Source organism: Phoenix dactylifera, chromosome 16 (genome assembly GCF_051530095.1).
Source record: "Phoenix dactylifera cultivar Ajwa chromosome 16, Ajwa_hap1_PhDact_Kaust_v1.1, whole genome shotgun sequence".
NCBI classification, from domain to species: domain Eukaryota; kingdom Viridiplantae; phylum Streptophyta; class Magnoliopsida; order Arecales; family Arecaceae; genus Phoenix; species Phoenix dactylifera.
The window spans coordinates 4,779,010-4,801,742 of record NC_143205.1 but is presented as its reverse complement, the minus strand read 5'-3'; the positions used below and the strand labels follow the sequence as shown (position 1 = coordinate 4,801,742).

Genomic DNA, 22,733 nt, shown 5'->3' with positions numbered 1-22,733 from the left:
TTCTCTGATGAATAGTGTCACTTTAAATACTTTTCCTCATCCATTGGCCACCCTCCATTGGTTAGATTTAAAAAACTAGCCGTTACTTGCTGTTGGGAGGTCAAAAAGTACTTATGCAGAACCAGCCGTTATGCTTCTGCCCGTGCTGGGGTCGACCCAAACTTTTCTGGGGTCGACTCAAACCACTGTTCATCAGACTTGGGGTCGACTCAACTTCCAGTGGGGTCGACCCAACTTTCACTGGGGTTGACTCCTGCTACAGTGGGGTCGACCCTCTCAGGGATAACAGAACCTTGTATTTCAGCTATTTTTCACTATGGTCGACTCAACACTTTTTGGGGTCGACTCAAGTTCCATTAGGGTCGACCCTCTCAGGGATTCCAGAGACAGTTTTGAACGACCTAGCCTTGGGGTCGACTCATGTTCAGTTGGGGTCGACTCCATTGGGGTCGACTCAAGCATTCCTGGGATCGGCTCCATCTGGGGTCGGCTCAAGGAAGGTTGAGGTCGGCCCTCTCAGTAAATTTCAGAGACTTGTTTTCTTGAGGCTTGAAGATGGGGTCGACTCAAGCATACTTGGGGTCGACTCCACTACTGTTCATCCGTGCCATTTTCCAGAGGTGTGCCTGATGGTTCCATGATGTGCCAGGGTCGACTCCACCTTTCTTAGGGTCGACTCATTCCACACTTTGCTGCATCTTAAGGTTAGATTCATCCATACATTCAATGAAATATACTTCAAGCAATTTTGAATGTATGCCATGGTAGTGCTACATACTATTAACAATGAAAATTACTATTGTGCCCTTAAGAGTACGTTTCACTTGAAACTTTGCTGAATTAGAATTTAGAATTCACTATCTCTTTTCTATCGCAAATTTTATCTCATTATTAATCCTTGAAAGACATCTTGATCTCATTCTTCTAATGTATCGAGAGTGTCGAACTCAATAATGATGTATCATGTTAACTTGTAGTATTTAATTAGATATTTTCTTAATGGTTGTGTTAATAATCAAAATAACACTATCATCCTCTATATATATATATATATATATATCACACAAGCAGTCCAATAGTGCATTTGATTTTTGCATTGATTATCTATTTCTTCAAGGGCTCTAGCTATGGATTGAGCATGCCTGGAGTGAATCTTAAGGGTATAGATGGAAGGTGGAGGATTGACAGCTTTTGAAGCATCTCAAAGTTCTTTGGAATTTTTCCTCAGAAATTAAAAATCATAAAAGCAATCCAATAGTGCACCTGAATGTTGCTATGGTAATCTAGCTATAGATTGGGTGTGCTTAGAATCGATTTTAAGAGTAAAAGTGGAAGGTGAAGGGCCAAGTATGGGGATCCAGCGGATCCGACAATGTTCCGAGTGGGTCGGCACAGCTCCTTTCTTTGGAGGAAGATATGCTCCCGTGCTCCCTTGGTGACTCCGGAGATCGGATGGGAGATTGGCAATGGGCGTGCGGTGGATGCTTTGGGGGACTGCTGGCTGGCTGACGTACCTTTGAGCAGATGGCCCACCTATGTTGACCTAGGCGAGCTGAAGAGGTGCAGGGTCAGTGACCTATTTGCCCCTGGCGAGTGAGACTGGGATGTGGACCTTGTACGGCAGACATTTGGAGGGTAGTTGGCAGAGCGGGTGCTGATGGTGCTAATCCCGGTAGGCGAGGCGGAGGATAAAAGGGTGTGGGGTAGGACTGGCAGACCGGAGGTGCGGAATCGAGATCTTCTCAAGCTATTCAGGACTACAGCACGACAGATTGAGGGGAGGTGGATCTGGAGGCTGCACATCCACCTCCGAGTGGCCATGTTTATCTGAAAGCTGGCCTGGGGTTGTCTGTCCACCAGGGGAGTGTTAGCACAACAGAGGGTGGACATCTCTCTAGGTTGTTGGGCCTGTCAGGAGGCAGAGGAGACTATCCACCATGTCCTTTTCGACTGTCAGCGGGCTACTATGATCTGAGAGTGCGTCCCGGCTTCAATGGGGTTGCGTCTAGGATGGATATCGACAAAGGACTTCTTAGCTAAGTCCTCTCGACGACCTGGACTTCTGGAGCAGGAGACTCGAGCAACCTATCTAGCTTACCATTGCTGGCTAGATAGGAATGCCCGAGTATTTGAGGACCGGGGTGCGCACCCGAGAGTGGTGGTGAACAGGTCCCTACTTCATGCAACAAAGGTCCTTGATACTACTGCGTCATCTTTCCTTGGGTTGGCTAGAAAAATCTAGGGCTCTCATTCCGCTCTAGCAGCGTCCAGAATTATCCCACTCCCTGGTTTCTCAAGATGAATTTCGATGGTAGTGTAAAGGAAGAGGGTTGCTACCGCATCAGCTTTGTTATCAGGAATCAGTAGGCCAGACTCGTGGCAGCCGAAAGACGGCGGATCTTCGATCAGTCTATCACTGGTACCGAGATCAGAGCTGCCTAGAAGGGTGTCTCCTATGCAAGACGGATGCTGAGGACGGACCGTTTCATCCTCAAGAGGGACTTCACAACAGTGATTGAGGGGATCCAGGGTCTCAAGAGTGCTGTCGGGGGGATGGGATTGCTCCATAGCATTCGCCGTCTCTTAGACAAATGCGGCGCCTCTCAAGCTACCCATGTGTTCAGAGAGGCCAACAGTGCAGCAAATTGGGTAGCATCCTATGCGGCTCATCACTCCGGAGGTTTTATCTGGAAGAACCATGCTTATGTTTTATCTCTATTGCATTGTCTTTTATTATCTGACTCTTTGGGCAGTACTCACACCCGTTGTGTGGGCCGCCGATGTATCCAAAAAAAAAAAAAAGAAGATGAAGGATTAGCACACTACCATGTGCATTATTAAATCCTCTCTCTGGCTCACTACAAGGTGTAGGGTATAATATGGCTGACAAAAGCTATGTTGAGCCAATATCCTGTTTAATTTTGTCATCTGCTTAGAACTACTGAGATCATAAAAAGAGGCTATTTTCGATTGGTTTTAAATATACTTAACAAGGCTGATGTTTTAACAAATAAGGGTATATACAGCAAGGTTTGGCAGATCACAAGATTTAATATATTCTTGAAAACACGCTATTCTTGTCCGTAACCATAGATGGAAGAGATTTATAATTACAAGATTAAAATTCACAAATAAATAATTTATAATACCTGTAATAAAAGATGTTATTCAGAGAAGTTTACGACTTAATGCCTTTAATTTTGGATCTAGTGACTGAGGGGCGCTTTAAATTTTAGATCTAAGTTTCTGAAATTAGGAGATTATATTTTCACGCTTGTTATGTAGGGGTTTGAAATCTAATTAAGTTTAATTGTCCCTAGGTTCCATCTATAATTTCAGATATCTATTACTGTTTTCCTGCTTTGAGGGTTTGTGATGCGGTTGGATCCACTAGACCGCCTCGGACTTAATCATTTGGTTATTTTGCTTTTGAATCCTTGATGTTAATTTCATTTCAGCATAGCCTTGCTCGGGTTAGCCGACTTGGCCTTTATTAGAGTCGCTTTGGGTTTAGTTGTTTCTTGAATTCAATTAGATCAAGTCAAGTTAAGGGGTCAGGTAGCCACCTATAAATAGATGTGGTGAGCACCTATTTCAGCATGCAAAAATTAATTGAAAGGCTTTTGCCCTAGCTCTCTTCCCTTCTCTCTTCTCTTCTTGCGACGCCTTCCCCCTCTCCCTAGGCCGCCGTCCAAGGCCGCCGCCCCCTCCTTCATCCGGCTGCCCCACCTCTGTCCCGAGAGGCCAGCCACCTCCTCCCTCTTCTTCCTCTCCTCCTTGATCCCTTCCAGCCTCTACAAACAACTCCATCCCGTTGGATTATCAGCCCGTCCTTTCCTGCGCAGTCATCAGTCGGAGGCTGATATCTTAAGATCCCGACATCCTCTCTAGACTCACGACCTACCGCTGGAAAGCTAACGCGGAGATCTACAACATATCCAAAATTGAGATCGATCTGACGGACGGATCTTTAAAAATCGTGTCTGCAATCAGGTCGGAACTATCCTTCCAGAAATCAAGAAGAGTCAAGAATCTTGGGATACGGATCAAATTCTATCGGATCGCATCAATTTGGTATCAGAGCAGTTCAATCCTTGGCCTTGGAAGATGGTGAACACCCGCTCTACAATCTCGAAGCAGCAAGAAGCGGCATCTTCAAGGGGCGTCGACCCACATCGAGAAGGCTCGCGATCACCCGCGGCCTCGGCGGACCTGAGACCCGATCTTGATTCCACCGACCGTCTCTTGGAGTTCTTGCGTGGGAATCAAACAACTATGCAGCAGAGCCAACAACAATTGATGGAGAAGATGGATACCACGCAACGCCATATCGAGATGATGTTGCAACTATTGCTAAATCAGCGGCAAGAAACTCCACCGGGGGGAGCTCCGCGTCGGACCTGGGTGGAATCTCCGACCCCTACCCGTGGACGACCAGGACGGAGGGGACCCCCTCCTCGTGAGCCTCTCCTTCCCAACCCACCAGAGGAGATGCGGCTGGACCAAGGAGAAGATCGACCTAGACCTCGACCCGAGCTCATACCGATTGGCGCACGTGCTAGGGCTCGGGGGATGAGCCCGATTGGCATCGACGACGGGTCGGATATGGAGGATGATCCCAACCAGAATTTTCAGATGAGGAACCAGCGTGTGGGGGAGTACCCACGCCGAGGATATGAACGAGATCGGGACCGTAATGGAGATCGAGAGGGAGGAAATCGCGGACTGACTCTTAGGCTGAAATTTCCCAAGTTTAAAGACGGCGATCCTCTCGATTGGTGTATCGAGCTGAGCGGTTCTTTCACTACCATGGCACAGCGGAGGACCAAAAGGTATTGATCTCATCTTTTCACCTAGAAGAGACCGCCCTGCGATGGTTTCAAACCGCCGACCGAGCCCGACCTTTCAACGGTTAGGAGGATTTTTCTGCAGCAATTTGTCGGCGTTTCGGCCCTACCGAGTACGATGACTTCCAGTCTATGCTATCAAGGGTCACCCAAAAGACTACTGTTAGAGCCTTTCAAGAGGAGTTTGAGAGGATCAGCAACCGAGTGGTGGGGTGGAGCGACTCCGCATTGAAAAGCGTATACCTCGGAGGACTTCGTGTCGACATTCAAGCCGAGGTGAGGACTTTGCGGCCACAATCTCTGGAGGATGCCTTTGCCTTGGCCCTAATGGTGGAAGAGAAGATCAAGACCACTCGATCAGCGGCACGGGGCAGCTGGACCAACCCCCGGGCCGGCCAAACCGCAGGGGGCTCCATCGGCCAGCCGAGAGCGCCGACGGTTGCAGCAGCCAACACAGGGCCGAGGACCCCTCTTCGCTTGTCAGGTGACGTCAAGAGGGTTGAGCGTCCACCCGGGAGGACCTTGACACCAGCACAAGTGGAGGAACGTCGAGCAAAAGGCCTATGTTTTCGCTGCGATGAGAAATTTACACCGGGACACCGGTGTGCGCGGCCCGTCGGAGCGGTGATGTTGATCGATGGATTGGAGGACGAGGCCGTGGCTGAAGATGGTGATGAGGTTGCTGAGGACGAGCCCCAAGATTTAGAGGCCAAGGAAAAGGACGTGCCACCTCAGATTTCATTGCATGCCTACTCCGGATCGGCGACACCGAAAACGCTACGCGTGGACGGCATGATCAAAAGACGTGTGGTGCGTATCCTCATAGATACGGGCAGCACCCACAATTTTTTGGATGAGAGGCTCGTCAAACAGATCGGTCTCATAGCAGAGCCGACATTGGGCTTCGACGTGGCATTGGGTGACGGAGCCACGTTGAGGGCGGAGGGCATATGCCGAGGCATCACTTTGACGATCCAGGGCAGCCAATTCAAGCTCGATCTCTATCCGTTGGCATTACGAGGAGCTGATTTGGTCCTTGGTACGCAATGGCTGCAGAGTCTTGGCCCGGTTACATTCGACTTCGCCGAGATGTGGGTGACTTTCAGACGGAGCGGACGGCGAGTTAGATTGGATGGCATTCGGCCTAGCCCAAGGGCTGCACTTCAGCCCCTAGTCGGCTTGCCCGGACCCGGCGCGCACAGCTACTTGATGCAGCTCTTACCTCTGTCGACGGAGACCACGACGGAGGCAGGTATACCTACTGATTTGGCTGCTCTCTTACCGGGGTTCGCAGATTTATTTGAGGAGCCTCATGGTCTTCCACCCGAGAGGGAGCACGATCATCACATAGAGATTGTACCGAGAGCAGAACCGGCGAATGTGAGGCCTTACCGCTACCCGCACGTTCAGAAGATCTCAAAGATGGTACGAGAGATGTTGGAGAGCAGCATCATTCAGCCCAGTAAAAGCTCATATTCATCGCCGGTGCTGCTGGTACATAAGAAGGACGGGACGTGGCGATTCTGCGTCGACTACCGGGCACTTAACGCGATCACCGTTAAGGATCGGTATCCGATTCCAGTCATTGAGGAGCTGTTGGATGAGCTTGCTGGTGCGGAATACTTCAGCAAACTTGATCTCCGTGCCGGATACCACCAGATCCGTGTCAGGCCCGAAGATGTGCACAAGACGGCGTTTCGGACACACGATGGCCATTATGAGTTCCGGGTGATGCCGTTCGGCCTCACCAATGCACCAGCGACATTCCAGGGGCTCATGAATGACATATTCAGACCATTACTACGATGGTATGTCCTTGTATTCTTCGATGACATACTGGTTTACAGTCGTTCATGGCAGGAGCACCTAGAGCACTTAGAGGAAGTGCTGAAAATTCTGCGCAGAAATCAATTGAAGGTAAAGCGATCCAAGTGCCTATGGGCCGAGCCGAAGGTCGAGTACCTAGGCCATGTCATCTCTGCTGCAGGTGTGGAGCCGGACCAAGCAAAGATATATTGCATGACCGAGTGGCCGCTACCCAAGAACCAAAAGGAGCTGCGAGGATTTTTGGGCCTAACCGGTTATTACCGCCGGTTTGTGGAGGGATATGGAAAGATCGCCGCGCCACTGACCCTGTTGCTGCGAAAGGGCGAGTTTAGATGGACCGAGGCAGCGATGGAAGCGTTCGAGAAGCTCAAGGAAGCCATGACGACGGCCCCGGTTTTGGCGCTACCCGATTTCGCCAAACCGTTTGTAGTCGAGTGCGATGCTTCCGGTGCCGGCATTGGTGCTGTTTTGATGCAGGAGGGACGGCCAATTGCTTTCATGAGCAAGGCGTTGTCCCCTAGGACCCGCTCGCTGTCCACATATGAGAGGGAGATGATGGCGGTCATCCATGGAGTCACAAAGTGGAGGCCGTACCTTATCGGCCGTCGATTCATCGTTCGGACTGATCAGCAGAGCCTTCCATTTTTTCTTGAGCAGCGCATACATACTCCAGCCCACCAGAGGTGGGTGTCGAAGCTTCTCGGCTACGACTATGAGATGGTGTACAAAAAGGACGTAGAAAATCGAGTGGCGGATGCACTATCGCGCCATTCCGAGTCCGGCGAGTTGGTGGCTTTGACTACGCCGGTTTTTTCTTTTATTTCAGACTTGAGGACCGCCACATGCCGGGATCCGGACCTAGTACAGATCCAGAGGGAGTTGGCAGCAGACCCGAGCAGTCATCCCGAGATGGAGGACCGAGATGGGTTGATTCTGGACCATGGGTTGATCCGCCTGCCCACCGATTCAGCCATGCGGCAGGTATTGATCCAGCACTTCCATGATACTCCTTTTGCTGGACACGAGGGATTTTTCAGGACTTACAAGAGGCTGAGCCAGAGCTGTACATGGATAGGCATGAAGGCAGCGGTCAGAGCTTATGTACAGCAATGCGATGTGTGCCAAAGGGCGAAGGCAGATTCACTGCGACCTGCGGGTCTACTTCAGCCTTTACCGATTCCTGATCAGGTTTGGGAGGATGTGTCGATGGACTTCATTGAGGGGCTGCCATTAGTTCGAGGGTACTCAGTGATCATGGTCGTTGTGGACCGCCTCAGCAAGTATGCCCACTTTTCGGCGCTCACACATCCATTTTCTGCTCGACGGGTGGCAGAGGTCTACATACGGGACATTGCTCGATTACATGGTATGCCTCGGACTATTGTTTCTGATCGTGACCGCATTTTTGTTAGCGCATTCTGGCAGGCTTACTTCAAACAGCAAGGGACGAAGCTTGCCATGAGCTCGGCTTACCACCCTCAGACCGATGGGCAGACGGAGGTGGTAAACCGCTGCATCGAGCAGTACTTGCGCTGTATGATTGGTGATCGGCCCCGAGAGTGGCTTTCTTATTTACCTTGGGCCGAGTATTCGTACAACACCGCTTTCCACTCAGCCATAGGGATGACACCCTTTGAGGCGGTGTATGGACGAGTACCACCAACGCTGCGAGTTTATGATCCACTGTCACATGCGGACCGGACAGAGGCAGATTTTGAGCTCTTAGACCACGATGCTACCTTACGGCGGTTAAAGTTCCACATAACGACTGCGCAGAACAGGATGAAGCAGCTGCATGATCGGAAGCACAGAGATCCAGTATACGAGGTGGGCGACTGGGTATACATCAAGGTGCAGCCTTATCGACAGTTGACACTGCGGCCCATGGCGAACCAGAAGCTCTCTCATCGCTTGTATGGGCCCTTTCAGATAATGGAGCGCATTGGACCCGTGGCATATCGCTTGGACTTGCCGACTACATCGAGAGTTCACCCGGTATTCCACGTGTCGCTTCTGAGGGCCCGGCTTGGACCCAAGACATCTGTCGGCCCAATCATACATGAGCCACCGGAGGACGAGGTAGTGGAGCCGGTTCGAGTGCTGGCGAAGCGCAGAATACGAGTAGAAGGACGACTGGAAACCCAGATACTAGTGGAGTGGCTGGGGAGAGCAGCAGACCAGGCCACATGGGAGTTTGAGACTGAGATACTTGATCGTTTCCCTGACTTTCGACCTTGAGGACAAGGTTAAGGGAAGCGTGGTGGAGTGATGCGGTTGGATCCACTAGACCGCCTCGGACTTAATCATTTGGTTATTTTGCTTTTGAGTTCTTGATGTTAATTTCATTTCAGCATAGCCTTGCTCGGGTTAGCCGACTTGGCCTTTATTAGAGTCGCTTTGGGTTTAGTTGTTTCTTGAATTCAATTAGATCAAGTCAAGTTAAGGGGTCAGGTAGCCACCTATAAATAGATGTGGTGAGCACCTATTTCAGCATGCAAAAATTAATTGAAAGGCTTTTGCCCTAGCTCTCTTCCCTTCTCTCTTCTCTTCTTGCGACGCCTTCCCCCTCTCCCTAGGCCGCCGTCCAAGGCCGCCGCCCCCTCCTTCATCCGGCTGCCCCACCTCTGTCCCGAGAGGCCAGCCACCTCCTCCCTCTTCTTCCTCTCCTCCTTGATCTCTTCCAGCCTCTACAAACAACTCCATCCCGTTGGATTATCAGCCCGTCCTTCCCTGCGCAGTCATCAGTCGGAGGCTGATATCTTAAGATCCCGACATCCTCTCTAGACTCACGACCTACCGCTGGAAAGCTAACGCGGAGATCTACAACATATCCAAAATTGAGATCGATCTGACGGACGGATCTTTAGAAATCGTGTCTGCAATCAGGTCGGAACTATCCTTCCAGAAATCAAGAAGAGTCAAGAATCTTGGGATACTGATCAAATTCTATCGGATCGCATCAGTTTGTCTAAGACATGACTACAGAGAATGGAATGTTTTCCAACTGTTTCTAGAAAGAAAACTAACAACCAGCAAGTTAAAGCAGAAAACAAAAGGCAATAAAACAGGTTCAGCAGTGTATAAAATTGAATATTCAATGCTGGACTTTGCTACTAACAAGACCTGAACGTGCAGAGAATAATTTCAGCCTGCATGTAACAGAATTTCAGCAAACATAAACAGGTTCAGCAAATACAAAAATTCTGTAGTAACCTGATACAATTTCAGTAAAACTATAACAGGTTTTAGGTTTCAGAAAATTCCAACAGAAGGAATTCTGCTATATTCTTTTATCGTGTAATTAACATGCTACCACAACCGAATTTACATTCCTTAGCATTTAGCAATTTAACTCATGTAAATCATGATTTAATTCCATCAAATAATTTGCAGAAATAATTTTCAGAATTTTTTTTAGCAGCAAGAAAATTCTAGCCTCAACACAATGGAGAAAGACTTTTCCCAACCTAGCCCATCTCTCACAACATGAGCATAAACCTTGCAAGAGCTCTCTAGCATTGAAAAATTGGAGGTTTACACGAAATATGATCCGGAACCATATTCCACATGAAGGGACATCAGGCAGTTAGCTTCTCGATAATGATCCCAAGTGAATATGAATAAATTCTTAGATGTTGTTGCATCTAGACTTCTGCTCATACTGAAGCATGCTAATAAGTTTCTCTTTATGGCAGGGAATCCCAATTGCTACTGCCATAATGGCCCTCATGATGGTGAAGGACTATGAAAGGACCCATAATGACCATGACAAGACAAAGGCTCTATTTGGATCAAATGGGAACCATTTGATCCTAGATGCATAAAGATTAATACTGATGGTTCTTATCCTGATTACTCTCCTTTTGCAGGAGCTTGTTTGGTAGCTAGACATAACAATTCCCATTTGACCCTAGGTGCATAAAGATTAAAACTAATGGTTCTTATCCCGATTACTCTCCTTTTGCAGGGGCTTGTTTGGTAGCTAGACATAACAAAGAATGCTTAATTTGTGATGCAGGAATGGTTGTTCCTGCAGATTGTCCATTGTTTGCCAAAGCTTGGGCCATGAGGAGAGCTGTCCAATTTGTGCATAAAAACCTAATCAATGCCATCACTAAAAGTGATTCCCTCACCCTACCCAGTGATCAAGCAGGGTGAATGAGTCCCTTGGAGGTCAGACACTGCTAAAGGATATCAAGGTCATGATGAGGATGATGCTGATGTTAAGCATCAAACATGTGTATAGAGAAGCCAATGGATGGTTGACTAGGCCACCAACATTTGTAAGAGCAGCGTACATAGTTCATGGATCAACTCCCCTAGACTCGGGTGAGATTTTGCATTTTGATACCGCAGCCGAACAGTTATATAACTTTTGAAGTGTTGTAAACAATCTCATAATCAAAAAAAAAAAAAGGTAAAAAGGAAGCATTCATCCACCAGTGGTAAAAATAAAATCAAAGGAAAAATTTTGAAAATCTAGAAAGTTGGTTAAATTTATATTGGAAAAGACCCATAGTCCAACAACCTTGATCCAATACTACCTGGACATAGAACTAAACTAATTCTTGGATGGGTAGACTTGAGGTAACAGGTAGGACATACTTAACCTGATCTGACCTGATAGCAACTTCTCCCTGAAACTAGAGTATCCAATTTACCATTTTAATGACCTCATAATAAGAGTAAATATCCTTCTTAAGCCTTGATTAAAAAGAATTCAGTAAGAAGGTCATAGTATTTTAGAAATTGAATATTGCTTCTGGGTAATTCATGTGAGCCTAAACATCAAAAGCAAACAATTGTATATGTATTATCAATGGAAAAGAGACGAGGTTTGTCCTATAATGGACAGTTATCTAGCAACTAAAAATTATATAATTTCTTCAAAAATTAAGTGTGGGTTATGCAGCCAGTCTATATTGGCTCATGCTACAATTGCTATTAAGATAGGGATTAAGTTCAGAAAGCAGAGAGGAGATTAGCTCGGATAGGTGATTGAATTGTATATTGTAAGACTTTTCTCAGATTTCTTCAAGAACTTCTAAAAATATAAAAGACACTGGTAATTGAAATATGAATCAACTATAAATTAGATGAATGATGAATATAAAGCTCTATATGCAAAAGTTCTAGTTTTCACCAATACAGTCCCATATATAGCATGTCTAATGAAACAAATACTTTATTTGGTACATCAAGAGATTCATATACTATCTCTTGAGTTATTCATCTTTTTAGATAGAAATGTCTTAGAAAACACAAGAACAAGATCTTAACATATGGCTGTAAAAATTAAAAAAATTGCATCTTGTTTTCAACTCCAAAACTCCGACAGGAAATATGCTAATTATATGACTTGAGATTTATTGCTGATGAGTAATTTAGAAGCCGTGCAGTCACATAATTTATAGAAAAATGGATCCAGTCATGATTTAATATTTAATTAGAATAATCAAGTTGTGTCCTATTATCCAGACGAATGTATAGAATATGGATCTAAGTATTGAGGATCAAACTCATTGTTAAAAGAGCTCAATATTTTCTCTAAAAGTGGCTACCAAGGAACATCATAAGTATCCAAGTGTCTGATATGTACCAGAGTCAAATATATATCCGACACAGATTTTTGGAGGTGGATACAAAGTGTCCAAGTGTCACAGACATCTTTTGGTCTTGCATGACCAACCATCAGTCTACATCTACTCACCCAACCACTCTTTGACACCCCTTGGTTAACATAACTCCCCCATTGACCGCTCAAATCTCCAATAGATTCTAGTGTAATTCTCCTCAAAGACGTTTATGGTACAACTGCCATTACATCGGGCAGGCAAGCGAAGGGAAGTGGGATGGCTAAGAGATTCAAGGCTTTAGCGTTGGCCTGTTTTCCCCCAATTCTCTCTTCATTCCAGGTGCAGGGGTACACTAGGAATGTTATATTTTTTTTCTGTCACGAAACTGAAGAGATAGAATCGCTCCTACAATTGTGATTCCATGCCAATTTGTAGATCATGGTGAGGAGACATGAAAACTCTATGCATGGCAGCTCCCAAATTCCTATCCCCGTCAATGACTATTCAGGTTCATTTAACAATCAAGCTTAATGCTTTATAACTCCAAAAATGCTGGTTGACAAGATAGAGGCTCTTTTCCAACAAGATAAGAGAAACGAATCTTCCAGACCTAAAACTTCTAGCACTTCTTCCTTTTCCTTAAATGATCGATTGGTTACGAGCAGCAGTGCAGGTCAAAGAAGACGGAGAGTACCTGATGCAGCCAAGGCAACACCCTCGATAAGGATCAGAAAGCCGAGGCCTAACCAGGTGAGGAGAAAGGCGCTCTCGTTGACACTCTGCTGCCCTTGGTCCTCTTTTTTGCTACCCGAGTAGGGCATCGAGGACCTTTTTACCGGAGAGCGTCGGATCACAGAACCCCGTTCTTTACCTCTCTGCTTCTTCTTGGCGTCGAGGCCGCCGCCAAATCCGGTTCCCTTGCCACCCGGCTTCTTGGGTGGAGTTGGAGGAGGCGAGGAAGTGGAGCCTTTGTCAGCGGTCGGCCCCGTCTCGCCCTCCGGCAGCTCCGCCCTGGCGATGAGGGAGACTCCCCGGTAGGGGGCGGTGGTGGGGAGAGAACAAGAGAGGAGGAAGAGAGATGGAAGAGGACAAGGGGAGGGTCTCCGAGAGAAGCATGGCGACGGAGGGAGAGATCGGTGGCGGGTTCCGATCAGCGAGGTGGTTCCATCCATTTGGGTGTCTCTGGTTTCCTCTCCGACGGCTTCTGGGGATTTGCGTTATATCTTGTCCGCGCCACGTTTCAGCGCGTACCAGCTCAGAACTGGGTTCGGGTTGTACTTTTCGTACGAAAAAATGATCCATCTTCTCCCGCGACTTGACCCGTCGGATCGCTATCCGCAAAGATCTCAAAGCATTCCGACTACCGATTCATCGGTCTGCATGGCTCTCAAAGCCACTGTTGCGCAAGCGGGCCCGAGCTATCTAAGACAGATTGGGGAGTGCTTCGATCCTTGCTATTGCGGCATCATTCATTTTTGGAGGCAAAAATCGCAGATTTAGTGAATTACAGAGGATGACAGAAAAACAAGATTCTTCCACCAGTCCATCATCATCCGAAAATAGAGGAGCCGAATCTACAGGATCAGAAACAGTAGTGGTCAGATGACGGAGGATCTGGATGACATTAAACAGACACTGGAGCAGTTTTTTAGGTCGAGGTGGACGGACCTAGAGGGCGGCGAGAGTGTCTCGGAGGAGCTAGCTCCAAGGGCGCGAGTCATGATGGAGGAGAACGTTGCCTTGGTTAGGTTAGCCTAGTGACAGAGGTGGAGGTTCGGGATGCTCTCTAATCCTTGGGCAAGGACAAAGTTCCGGGCTCGGACGGTTTCCCCCAGTCTTCTTCAGGAGTTGTTGGCAGATTGTTAGGCAGGAGGTGACGGCGGCTGTCCAGCAGCTTTTTTTGTCATCGGCGATGCCTAGGGATTGGAAGAGGACATTCATCACCTTGATTCCGAAGAGATAGGACCTAGTAAAGCCAAGCCACTTCCGGCCGATTAGCTTATGCACAACCCTATACAAGGTTGTGGCGAAGATTCTGGTTTAGAGGATAAGAGGGATACTTTCCAAGCTGATTTGCCCCAAGCTGGGGGCCTTTGTGGATGGTCGGTCCATTTCCGATAATGTGCTTGTTGCCCACGAGTTCATGTGTAACCTCCAGAGGGCCTCGAGGAGTCGGAGTCTGATGGGGATCAAGCTTGATATAGAGAGGGCCTACGACAGGATGAGTTAGGAGTTCGTGACACTATCCTTGGAGACTTTTGGCTTTCACCCCTTGTGGATCAAATGGGTTTAGCAGTGTATCCGTTTTCCGACCTTTGTCATTCTGGTGAATGGATCCCCTCACAGTTCTTTGAGTCCTTAGTGGGGCTGCGACAGGGGGTGTCCTCTCTCACCACTACTGTTCATCATCTGCTTCGACTATCTATCTTGAGCGCTTCGTCAGGCCATAGTGCTGCAGGAGGTGGAGGCCTACAGGCTGGCTCTGGAGGCTACCCAGATTTCACACTTGTTGTTTGCTAATGACTGCTTACTGCTATCTCGGGCGACCAGGCAGTCGGCTTAAGGCATCCGAAGGATTCTGAGAGAGTACTATGCGGCCTCGGGGCAGTGGGTCAATCTGGCAAAGTCAACCGTCAGCTTCAACCCGAAGGTCCACCCAGAGGTAAAGGCGACGATCATTGGCATACTACAAATTGGGGAGCTGGAGGGTGCTATGTGTTATCTAGGGGTACTGATCTCTGGCAGACATCTTCAGAGGATGGAGTGTACTCAGATGGAGCAGGGTATTAGACGCAGACTGGAGGGGTGGCAAGTCACGGCACTATCTATGATGGGTAGAGTCATCCTGATTCAATCGGTCCTAAGCTCAATTCATGTGTACTTACTATCCCACACCATGGTGCCGATGGGAGTACTACAATTCAGGAGCTTCCTTTGGGGCCGACTTGGGGGTCGGAGTGGCGTTCATTTGATGGCTTGGGAGACCTCCTATTAGCCGACCAGCAGTGGAGGATTAGGGATTCATTCGCTAACTGAGCAACGGGAGATCCTTGCGACTAGACTAGCAACCAGATTCATCTTAGAGGCGAGCTCTCTCTAGGGCATCCTAATGCAGGAGAAGTATGGGGACCCGTTTAGCCCGGCCGTCTTTCGTACTAGGCACCGTAGCTCATTCATTTGGCATGAGATCTGTGCACGAGCGTCGGTGGTTCTACCAGAGATCAGCTCGGAGATCAAGGATGGTCGGGATATTGATGTTATGGAGGATAGCTGGCTCTCTGAGAGGCCACTCAGTGGATGGCCGACCATACTCAATGTAGGATGCCTGGGGGGTGCAGGGTCTGTGACCTGTTTACCCCGACCAAGCGGGAGTGGGATGAGGAGCAGGTTCGACAGGCTTTTGGGGAGCAGTTGGCCGAGCAAGTTTTATTTATGCCAATCCCGACTGAGGAGATGCCGGACAGAAGGGTCTGGAGCACGACCGGAAACTAGAGGTGAGGGGCCGGGATGTTGCCCAGGTGATCAATAAGGCCCCGATCCGTCAGCTGGAGGGGGGCTGGATCTGAAGGCTTCGTATGTTGGCGTGAGCTGTTAGAATGGAGCAATTATAAGAACCTATTTATTGTTGGCGTGAGCTGTTAGAATGGAGCAATTATAGGAACCCGTTTATTTGTAAAATCCCATACTTCATGGGTCAACCATAATTCTAGCCTTATACAATGTATAGTCTATAATAGGTGCCGAAACTTTCTTCCTGTATCTATATATTACTGTACTTGGTTCTGAAGAGAATATACGAAAAAGGAGAAAACTTCCTGTTAACATGGTATCAGAGCGTGGTACGAAAAACTCTGCTCTACCCACCCCTTGACCAGGAAACACTCCAGACCTTGTGGAATCCATGGAGGATTCATCTGAGATGGTGCAACACCACAACTCCCAGGCCGAATCCATTCTTAATGACCTGATGAAGAAGATGACAGAAGTTCTGATCAGAGCCCAGACCTCCCCACACCCACCGCTTGCAGATTCTTCAACGGCTCCAATCAGCATCAAGTTGGATGGTTCCAGCTATGCCTTGTGGTCCCAGGTTGTCGAGATGTATATCTCTGGCAAAGATAAATTGAGATATATCAATGGAGACTCTCCCCAGCCTCAGGAAACTGACCCATCTTTTCGGAGATGGCGAACCGAGAATGCCATTGTCAAAGGATGGCTAATCAACTCGATGGATTCGTCCTTGATTGCAAACTTCATTCGCCTCCCTACTGCAAAACAGGTATGGGATTCTATTGCTACAACTTATTTTGATGGGACTGATACTTCTCAAGTTTATGATCTCCGACATCGTGTGACTCACATGAGACAAGCCGGTGGATCTATTGAAAAATACTACAGGGACCTTCAAGGATTATGGCGAGAAATTGATTTTCGTCATCCCAATCCTATGGTCTGCCCTGGTGATATCCAGAAATATAACTCAAGCCTACAGGAAGATAGAGTTTATATCTTTCTTCATGGATTGGATGATCGGTTTGACAAGATTCGGAGTGATGTGCTACAGCTGAAACCGTTCCCTACGGTTGAGCAGGCCTATGCTCATGTCCGACGGGAAGATGTTCGGCAGACCGTGATGACCTCAGGTGCGGATTCTAGTCCTAGCGCTGTTATGGCATCTAAAAGAATTAAGACTGGCCAATCGAACACACAGTCGAAAACAGTGTCACTTCCTCTGAGCAATGGAAAGTTGAACCTAAACCTCAAGTCTAAACCGGGCCAATCTGATGGTGGGAAATGCACTCACTGTGGCAACACCAAACATACCCGTGAAACTTGCTTCAAGTTACATGGGTACCCAGATTGGTGGAATGAACTTCAGGCACGAAAAAAATGTGAGACTACAGCCACTGATGAAGGCACGGGTAGAGCTGCTGTGGTTATTGCTGAACCCCGGTTATCTCTCATCTCCCAAGAAGACTATCAGAATGATTCTATGGCTCTCAATGATCAAGGTAACTGTGGTCAGGCGTTTCTTAGCCCTAATCACTGTGATGATGGCGTCTAGATTATCGACTCCGGGGCAACCGATCACATGACGTTTGATTCCAATAATTTCTCTCATGTTACTCCACCAAGACGAAGTCATATTGCTAATGCTAATGGGGTCACATATCCAGTTACAGGGGCTGGAACTGTGACCCTATCCCCTTCTCTTTCTTTATCTCATACTTTACTAGTTCCATCTCTCTCCAATAAACTAATGTCTGTGAGCCAAGTTACTACGAATCTCAATTGTGTGGTACTAATGTATCCTACTTTTGTCTTCTTCAGGATATTCTTACCAAGGAGATCATTGGGCGTGGTACTAAGAGAGGGGGGATTATACTATATGGATGACTTCAGTCCAGGAAGAGCCAATCACATACATCACACGGTTAGTAGCAAGGAGAGGCATATTTGGCTGTTACATCACCGCCTGGGGCATCCATCTTTTGGTTATTTTAGGCACTTATTTCTGGATCTTTTCTCAAATTAAAAACACTCAGACTTTACATGTAATACTTGCATTATAGCCAAAAGTCATAGAGTTCCTTATCCTCTGAGCATGAATAAGAGTGCTACTCCTTTTGCTTTAATACATTCTGATGTATGGGGACGTTCTCCTATTACTACTTTATCTGGTTATCGTTGGTTTGTGATTTTTGTCGATGATTGCACTCGGATGACATGGCTTTATTGGCTGAAACACAAAGATGAAGTTTTTAGTGTTTTTCAATCCTTCCATTTCATGGTTCAAATACAATTTTTAGCTAAGATTCAGATCCTCCGTTTTGACAATGGTGGAGAATATGTAAACCAGCGATTTCAGACATACTTCCAAAACCATGGTCTTCTCCATGAAACCTCATGTTCTCAGACTCCACAACAAAATGGCATTGCCGAAAGGAAGAACCAGCATATCTTAGAAACTGCACGCACTTTGTTGATCGGGGCACATGTGCCTAGTCGCCACTAGGACGATGCGGTCGCCACTGCCATGTACTTACTAAATCGCATGCCTACAAAAGTCTTAAATTTTAAGACTCCCTTACAGGTTCTTTCTAACCATGTTCCCTTGCCTACCATTTTGATGATTCCTCCCCGAATCTTTGGTTGTGTTGCCTTCGTTCATCTTCATAAGAACCAACGCGCTAAGTTGGATCCGGGCGCAGTCCGTTGTCTGTTTTTGGGATATGCCTTACATAAGAAGGGTTACCGGTGCTACGACCCCATCACCAAACATACCTACATCACTATGGATGTTACTTTTCTAGAGTCCGACACTTTTTTTTCACCACCAGTATCCAATTCTCCTCCTCAGGGGGAGATCCGAGATGAAGAGCAGAATTGGTTGAGTGTTGAAGGGTCGGAATTTGCAGAGAACGGAAGGATTTGAAGGTAACTCAAACCCAACCCAACCGAATGATGGAAATAAAGTGATAGAACCGAATGTTGAAGCTGCTTCAGAAGTTGATATGGCTCCACGAGCCGAACCTATTTCATTGGCATTTGAAGATGAATTTCCCCACTCCTTAGTACCCGAAGACCCTACTCCTGAGAATATTCCTGAGGTAAGCTCTCCTACTACACCTTCCCATACTAATGCTTTGGATACACCTGCGGGTTATGTGTTACCTTTCAGACAAAATCGTGGCAAACCACCAAATCGATAGTCTCCGGACGTGGAAGAAAGAAGATCCAAGTATCTGATTGCTAACTATGTGTCCACTCAAAGATTATCTGAACCTCTTAAAGCTTTTGCTCACACGCTATCCTTGTGTCATCCCCAGCAGTGTCGAAGAAGCTTTATCAAATCCAAATTGGGCACAAGCTATCAAAGAGGAATTGGAGATGTTGCAGAAAAATAAAACATGGACGTTGGTCGCTCTACCTGAAGGAAAGAAGATCGTGGGGTGCAAGTGGATTTTCTCCATTAAATACAAGGCGGATGGATCCATCGATCGATACAAAGCAAGACTTGTGGCAAAGGGATATACACAGACATATGGCATTAATTATCAGGAAACTTTCTCACTTGTAGCCAAACTAAATACAGTACGAGTTTTGTTATCTCTTACAGCAAATTTAGATTGGCCGTTGCACCAGTTTGATGTAAAGAATGCCTTTCTCCATGGTGATCTCGAAGAGAAAGTTTACATGAATATTCCACCAGGATACACTGCATCTTCAGAGGCAAAGACTACATGCAAGCTGCATCGAGCTCTGTACAGATTGAAACAATCACCTCGAGCATGGTTTGGTCGATTTAGTTCGGCTATGAGAAAATATGGCTTTCAACAAAGCAATTTGGATCATACTCTCTTCCTAAAACACCGAATGGGAAAAGTGACAACCCTAATAGTCTATGTAGACGACATGATTATTACCGTGGATGATGCAGAAGAGATTACTAGACTCCAAGAGCAATTGTCAACTGAATTTGAAATGAAGAACCTTGGGGGGCTGAAGTATTTTCTTGGAATTGAAGTGGCCAGATCAAAACAAGGCATATTTCTTTTCCAAAGAAAGTACATGCTAGACTTGTTGTCAGAAGTGGGATTACTAGAGTGTAAATGATGGGGACATCAGAGCCCTTCATCCAGATGATCCTGAGCCTCCGGATTGAGCCAGACTCATTTATTTGCATATTTATTTTATTATTTTATTTCTGGGCTTATTTGCATTTTAGGGCTTATTTGTGGTTTATTTGTGTTATTTGTGGGTTTATTAGGATTTATTTCTATGTAAGGGGGTTTATGCAAATTGTGTATTTGGGCCCTATATATAGGAAACTATTTTCATGATTAGGGTTTAATGAAGAATTAAGAAATTTTCTCCCCACCTATTCTCCTCCTCTCTTCTTCTCTTCTCCCTCTTCTCCTCCTCCTCTTTCTCTTCTCCCTCTTCTTCTGTTCTGATTTAAAATCCCACTGAAGTTTTCCTCCAGAATTGGTGCGGCATCAACTTGGTATCAGAGCAATTGGTTTTGCTTCTATTGCCAAAGCCCCGATCCAACAACAATCTTTCTTTCCTCCGGTTCCCATCAACAACAAGATCAGGGTCCTCCTTCCATCAGTTCTGCTCACCAGGAAAAGGGGTCCCTCGCTCTCTCAGTTGTCACAAGAAGGAATAGAGGGGAACAATCCCCCGGTTTCAAAACAAAAAAAAAAAAAACCTTTGCAGGTTCCCTGTTCCCGTGACCACCCGTCACCGCGCTCGCGGCCACCGCTTCCATCCCTCGCCGACGACAACACCAGCGCCGCCGCTTCGATTCGCTGCCGGAGGTCGCCGTGACCCCACGGAAGCCCACCGTCCTGGTGTCAACCGCGCGGCAACCGTCCTGACGGAGGAAGCTCTCGGCCGCGATCCCTGTGGCCACCGTCCGTGGCCAGATCCGGGAGTGGGACACCGCTCTCCTTCTCTGTCGCCGCCCTAACGCCTCCCTCCGCCGCTGCAACCCGGGCCACCCGCGTCTGCCGCCAACCGCCTGCATCGGGTCCATAGAGGGGACCGCCGCCGACCTTCGCCGCAGGCCACAAAGCCGTGGCCGTGATCTCGCCGCCGCCGCAGGTCGTGGAGCCGCCGTCGTGATCCCTGCCCCGGCCCACAGCCGCCGCCGCGAAGATCGACGCCCTCCCAAATCCGTCGGGAGGTTGAAGAAAGAATCAGGGTAACGGAAAGTTCTCAACCCGTTAACCCACAATCCGGTAACCCGGGTCCAAAAAAAAAAAAAAAAAAAACGTTTCACGTGACCCGCACGTGTTGGGTCTGTAAAGGATATCGGATCGGGTCAAACCCGTTAACCCGAATCCTAACGGGTCTGAGTTTTAAAAAAAAAAAAAAATTACCTCTGTTCATCTTCCCCAACCGCACGTTGCGCCGCCGCCCTCGTTGCGCCGCTCCGCCCGTGCCGCCGCCGTCATTGCTGCTTCGTCGTCGCCATTCCGCCTCCGCCGCCCAGCACTCACCATCGCCGCCTCACGCTCTTGCCCGCTTCCCCTCCGCCCGCCCGCAGCGCCGCTCTCTTCCTCTACCGCCCACACGCAGCGCCGCCCCCACGCTGCGACCGCCTCCACTGCAACGCCACCTTGTCTCCCCGCCGCCGCGCTCCGCCCCTTCCTCTTCCACCGTCGCCGCGTCACATCACTGCCAAGTCGCCGCTGTCCGCGTCCACCTCAAGACCCCGCCACCGCCTTGGCTCCCCAAGCACCACCCTCCACCACCCGTCTTCCGAGCCGCTTCGTCGCCTGAGACGCCGCCCACCTGCGGCCAAGCACCTCCATCCCGCGGCCGCCCTCCCGGCTCCATCCCGCTGTTATTCCCCTCTTCCCCACAACCCACTTTGCCCCACCCCAGTGTTCGCACTCACCCAATCCCACCGACCCGCACGCCCCCGTATTTACTTCCCTGGGGCCCAGGTGTCGGGCCCGCGCCAGCTTCCACTTTACAGGCCTCGAACCAGCAGCCCGCAACCCGCAAGTTTCGGGTCCGCCCGGCTGCCTCCCCAGTCCCCACAGGGACAACCAGCAAGGGCTACGCCAAACCGAGATCAGAGTACTTTCTCCCTTCTCTCCTTCAATTGTCAAGCCCAGCAAACTCGCAGAGGCACTGTGAAAAGATCCAAGTAGACGCCAACTGAAAGGGTCCATCAGCTGCAACCGCACTCCTGATCATCGCCCACGAGCACACGATTTTGGTCGACTACTTCACGACAGGTGATAGGTTTCTACTTTTTCTAGCTTGTTCATTTAATTATGTTCTAGTTCTCTTGCATGATAGCCATAGTCTTGAAAATTTATATTGTTGTCAAAAGTCAGAACATTAAACCTTTCGCTTCCGAACCCGTCCTATTACCCTTTAAAATCTGAATATTAAATTAGCACATCCTAGTAACAGGACGTTTCTCAACATTATTCGATCAGATTAATTTAGGATCAGAACAACTGTACTACTTGATTGCAATCTAATTTCTTAAATTGAATAATCTTAATCCTTAATTCTGAATAACCGAAGTAAAAAATCAGCAATATTTAAATTTTAAGTTATTCTTGTGAAGACTTGCTGATTTCTGAAATCATAATAGATTGCATTAGTAGGCTGTCCTGCATTAAATTTGGTTTTACATCATAGTTATTAGGGTTTCATTAGTGACACTGCATTTCACATCATCACCCAGTGTCGTCATTGCATGCCAACCTGTAGTGATATGGAGTACTATCTCAGTCAACCTAAAACCCCTGTAGCTACCATGAATTCCGACATTTTGAGGTCTATCAAGGAACAGATCGTTGCTATGCGGGCTGGATATAAGGAATTCACACAAGAGATCCGTGAGCTCATGCAAAATTCTAGGACCCCTACACCGCCAACCCCTATTGCAGCCCAACCTAAAATCGGTTTGGTTGCACCACCTGTAATCCTTCCCCATTCTCTTGGGCACCAA

General features: G+C 47.7%; 1 protein-coding gene across 1 annotated transcript in view; it reads right to left on the bottom strand.

Annotated features, from left to right (window-relative positions):
• The window catches only part of LPA2 (low psii accumulation2), a 28,701-nt gene extending 15,216 nt beyond the window's left edge, over positions 1-13,485 (bottom strand). Inside the window, exon 1 of the mRNA XM_039114820.3 lies at positions 12,945-13,485. Coding sequence (XP_038970748.1) covers positions 12,945-13,422 — 478 coding nt within the window. The 5' untranslated portion in view covers positions 13,423-13,485. The remainder of the gene's footprint in view (positions 1-12,944) is intronic.
• Between the last annotated feature and the right edge of the window lie 9,248 nt (positions 13,486-22,733).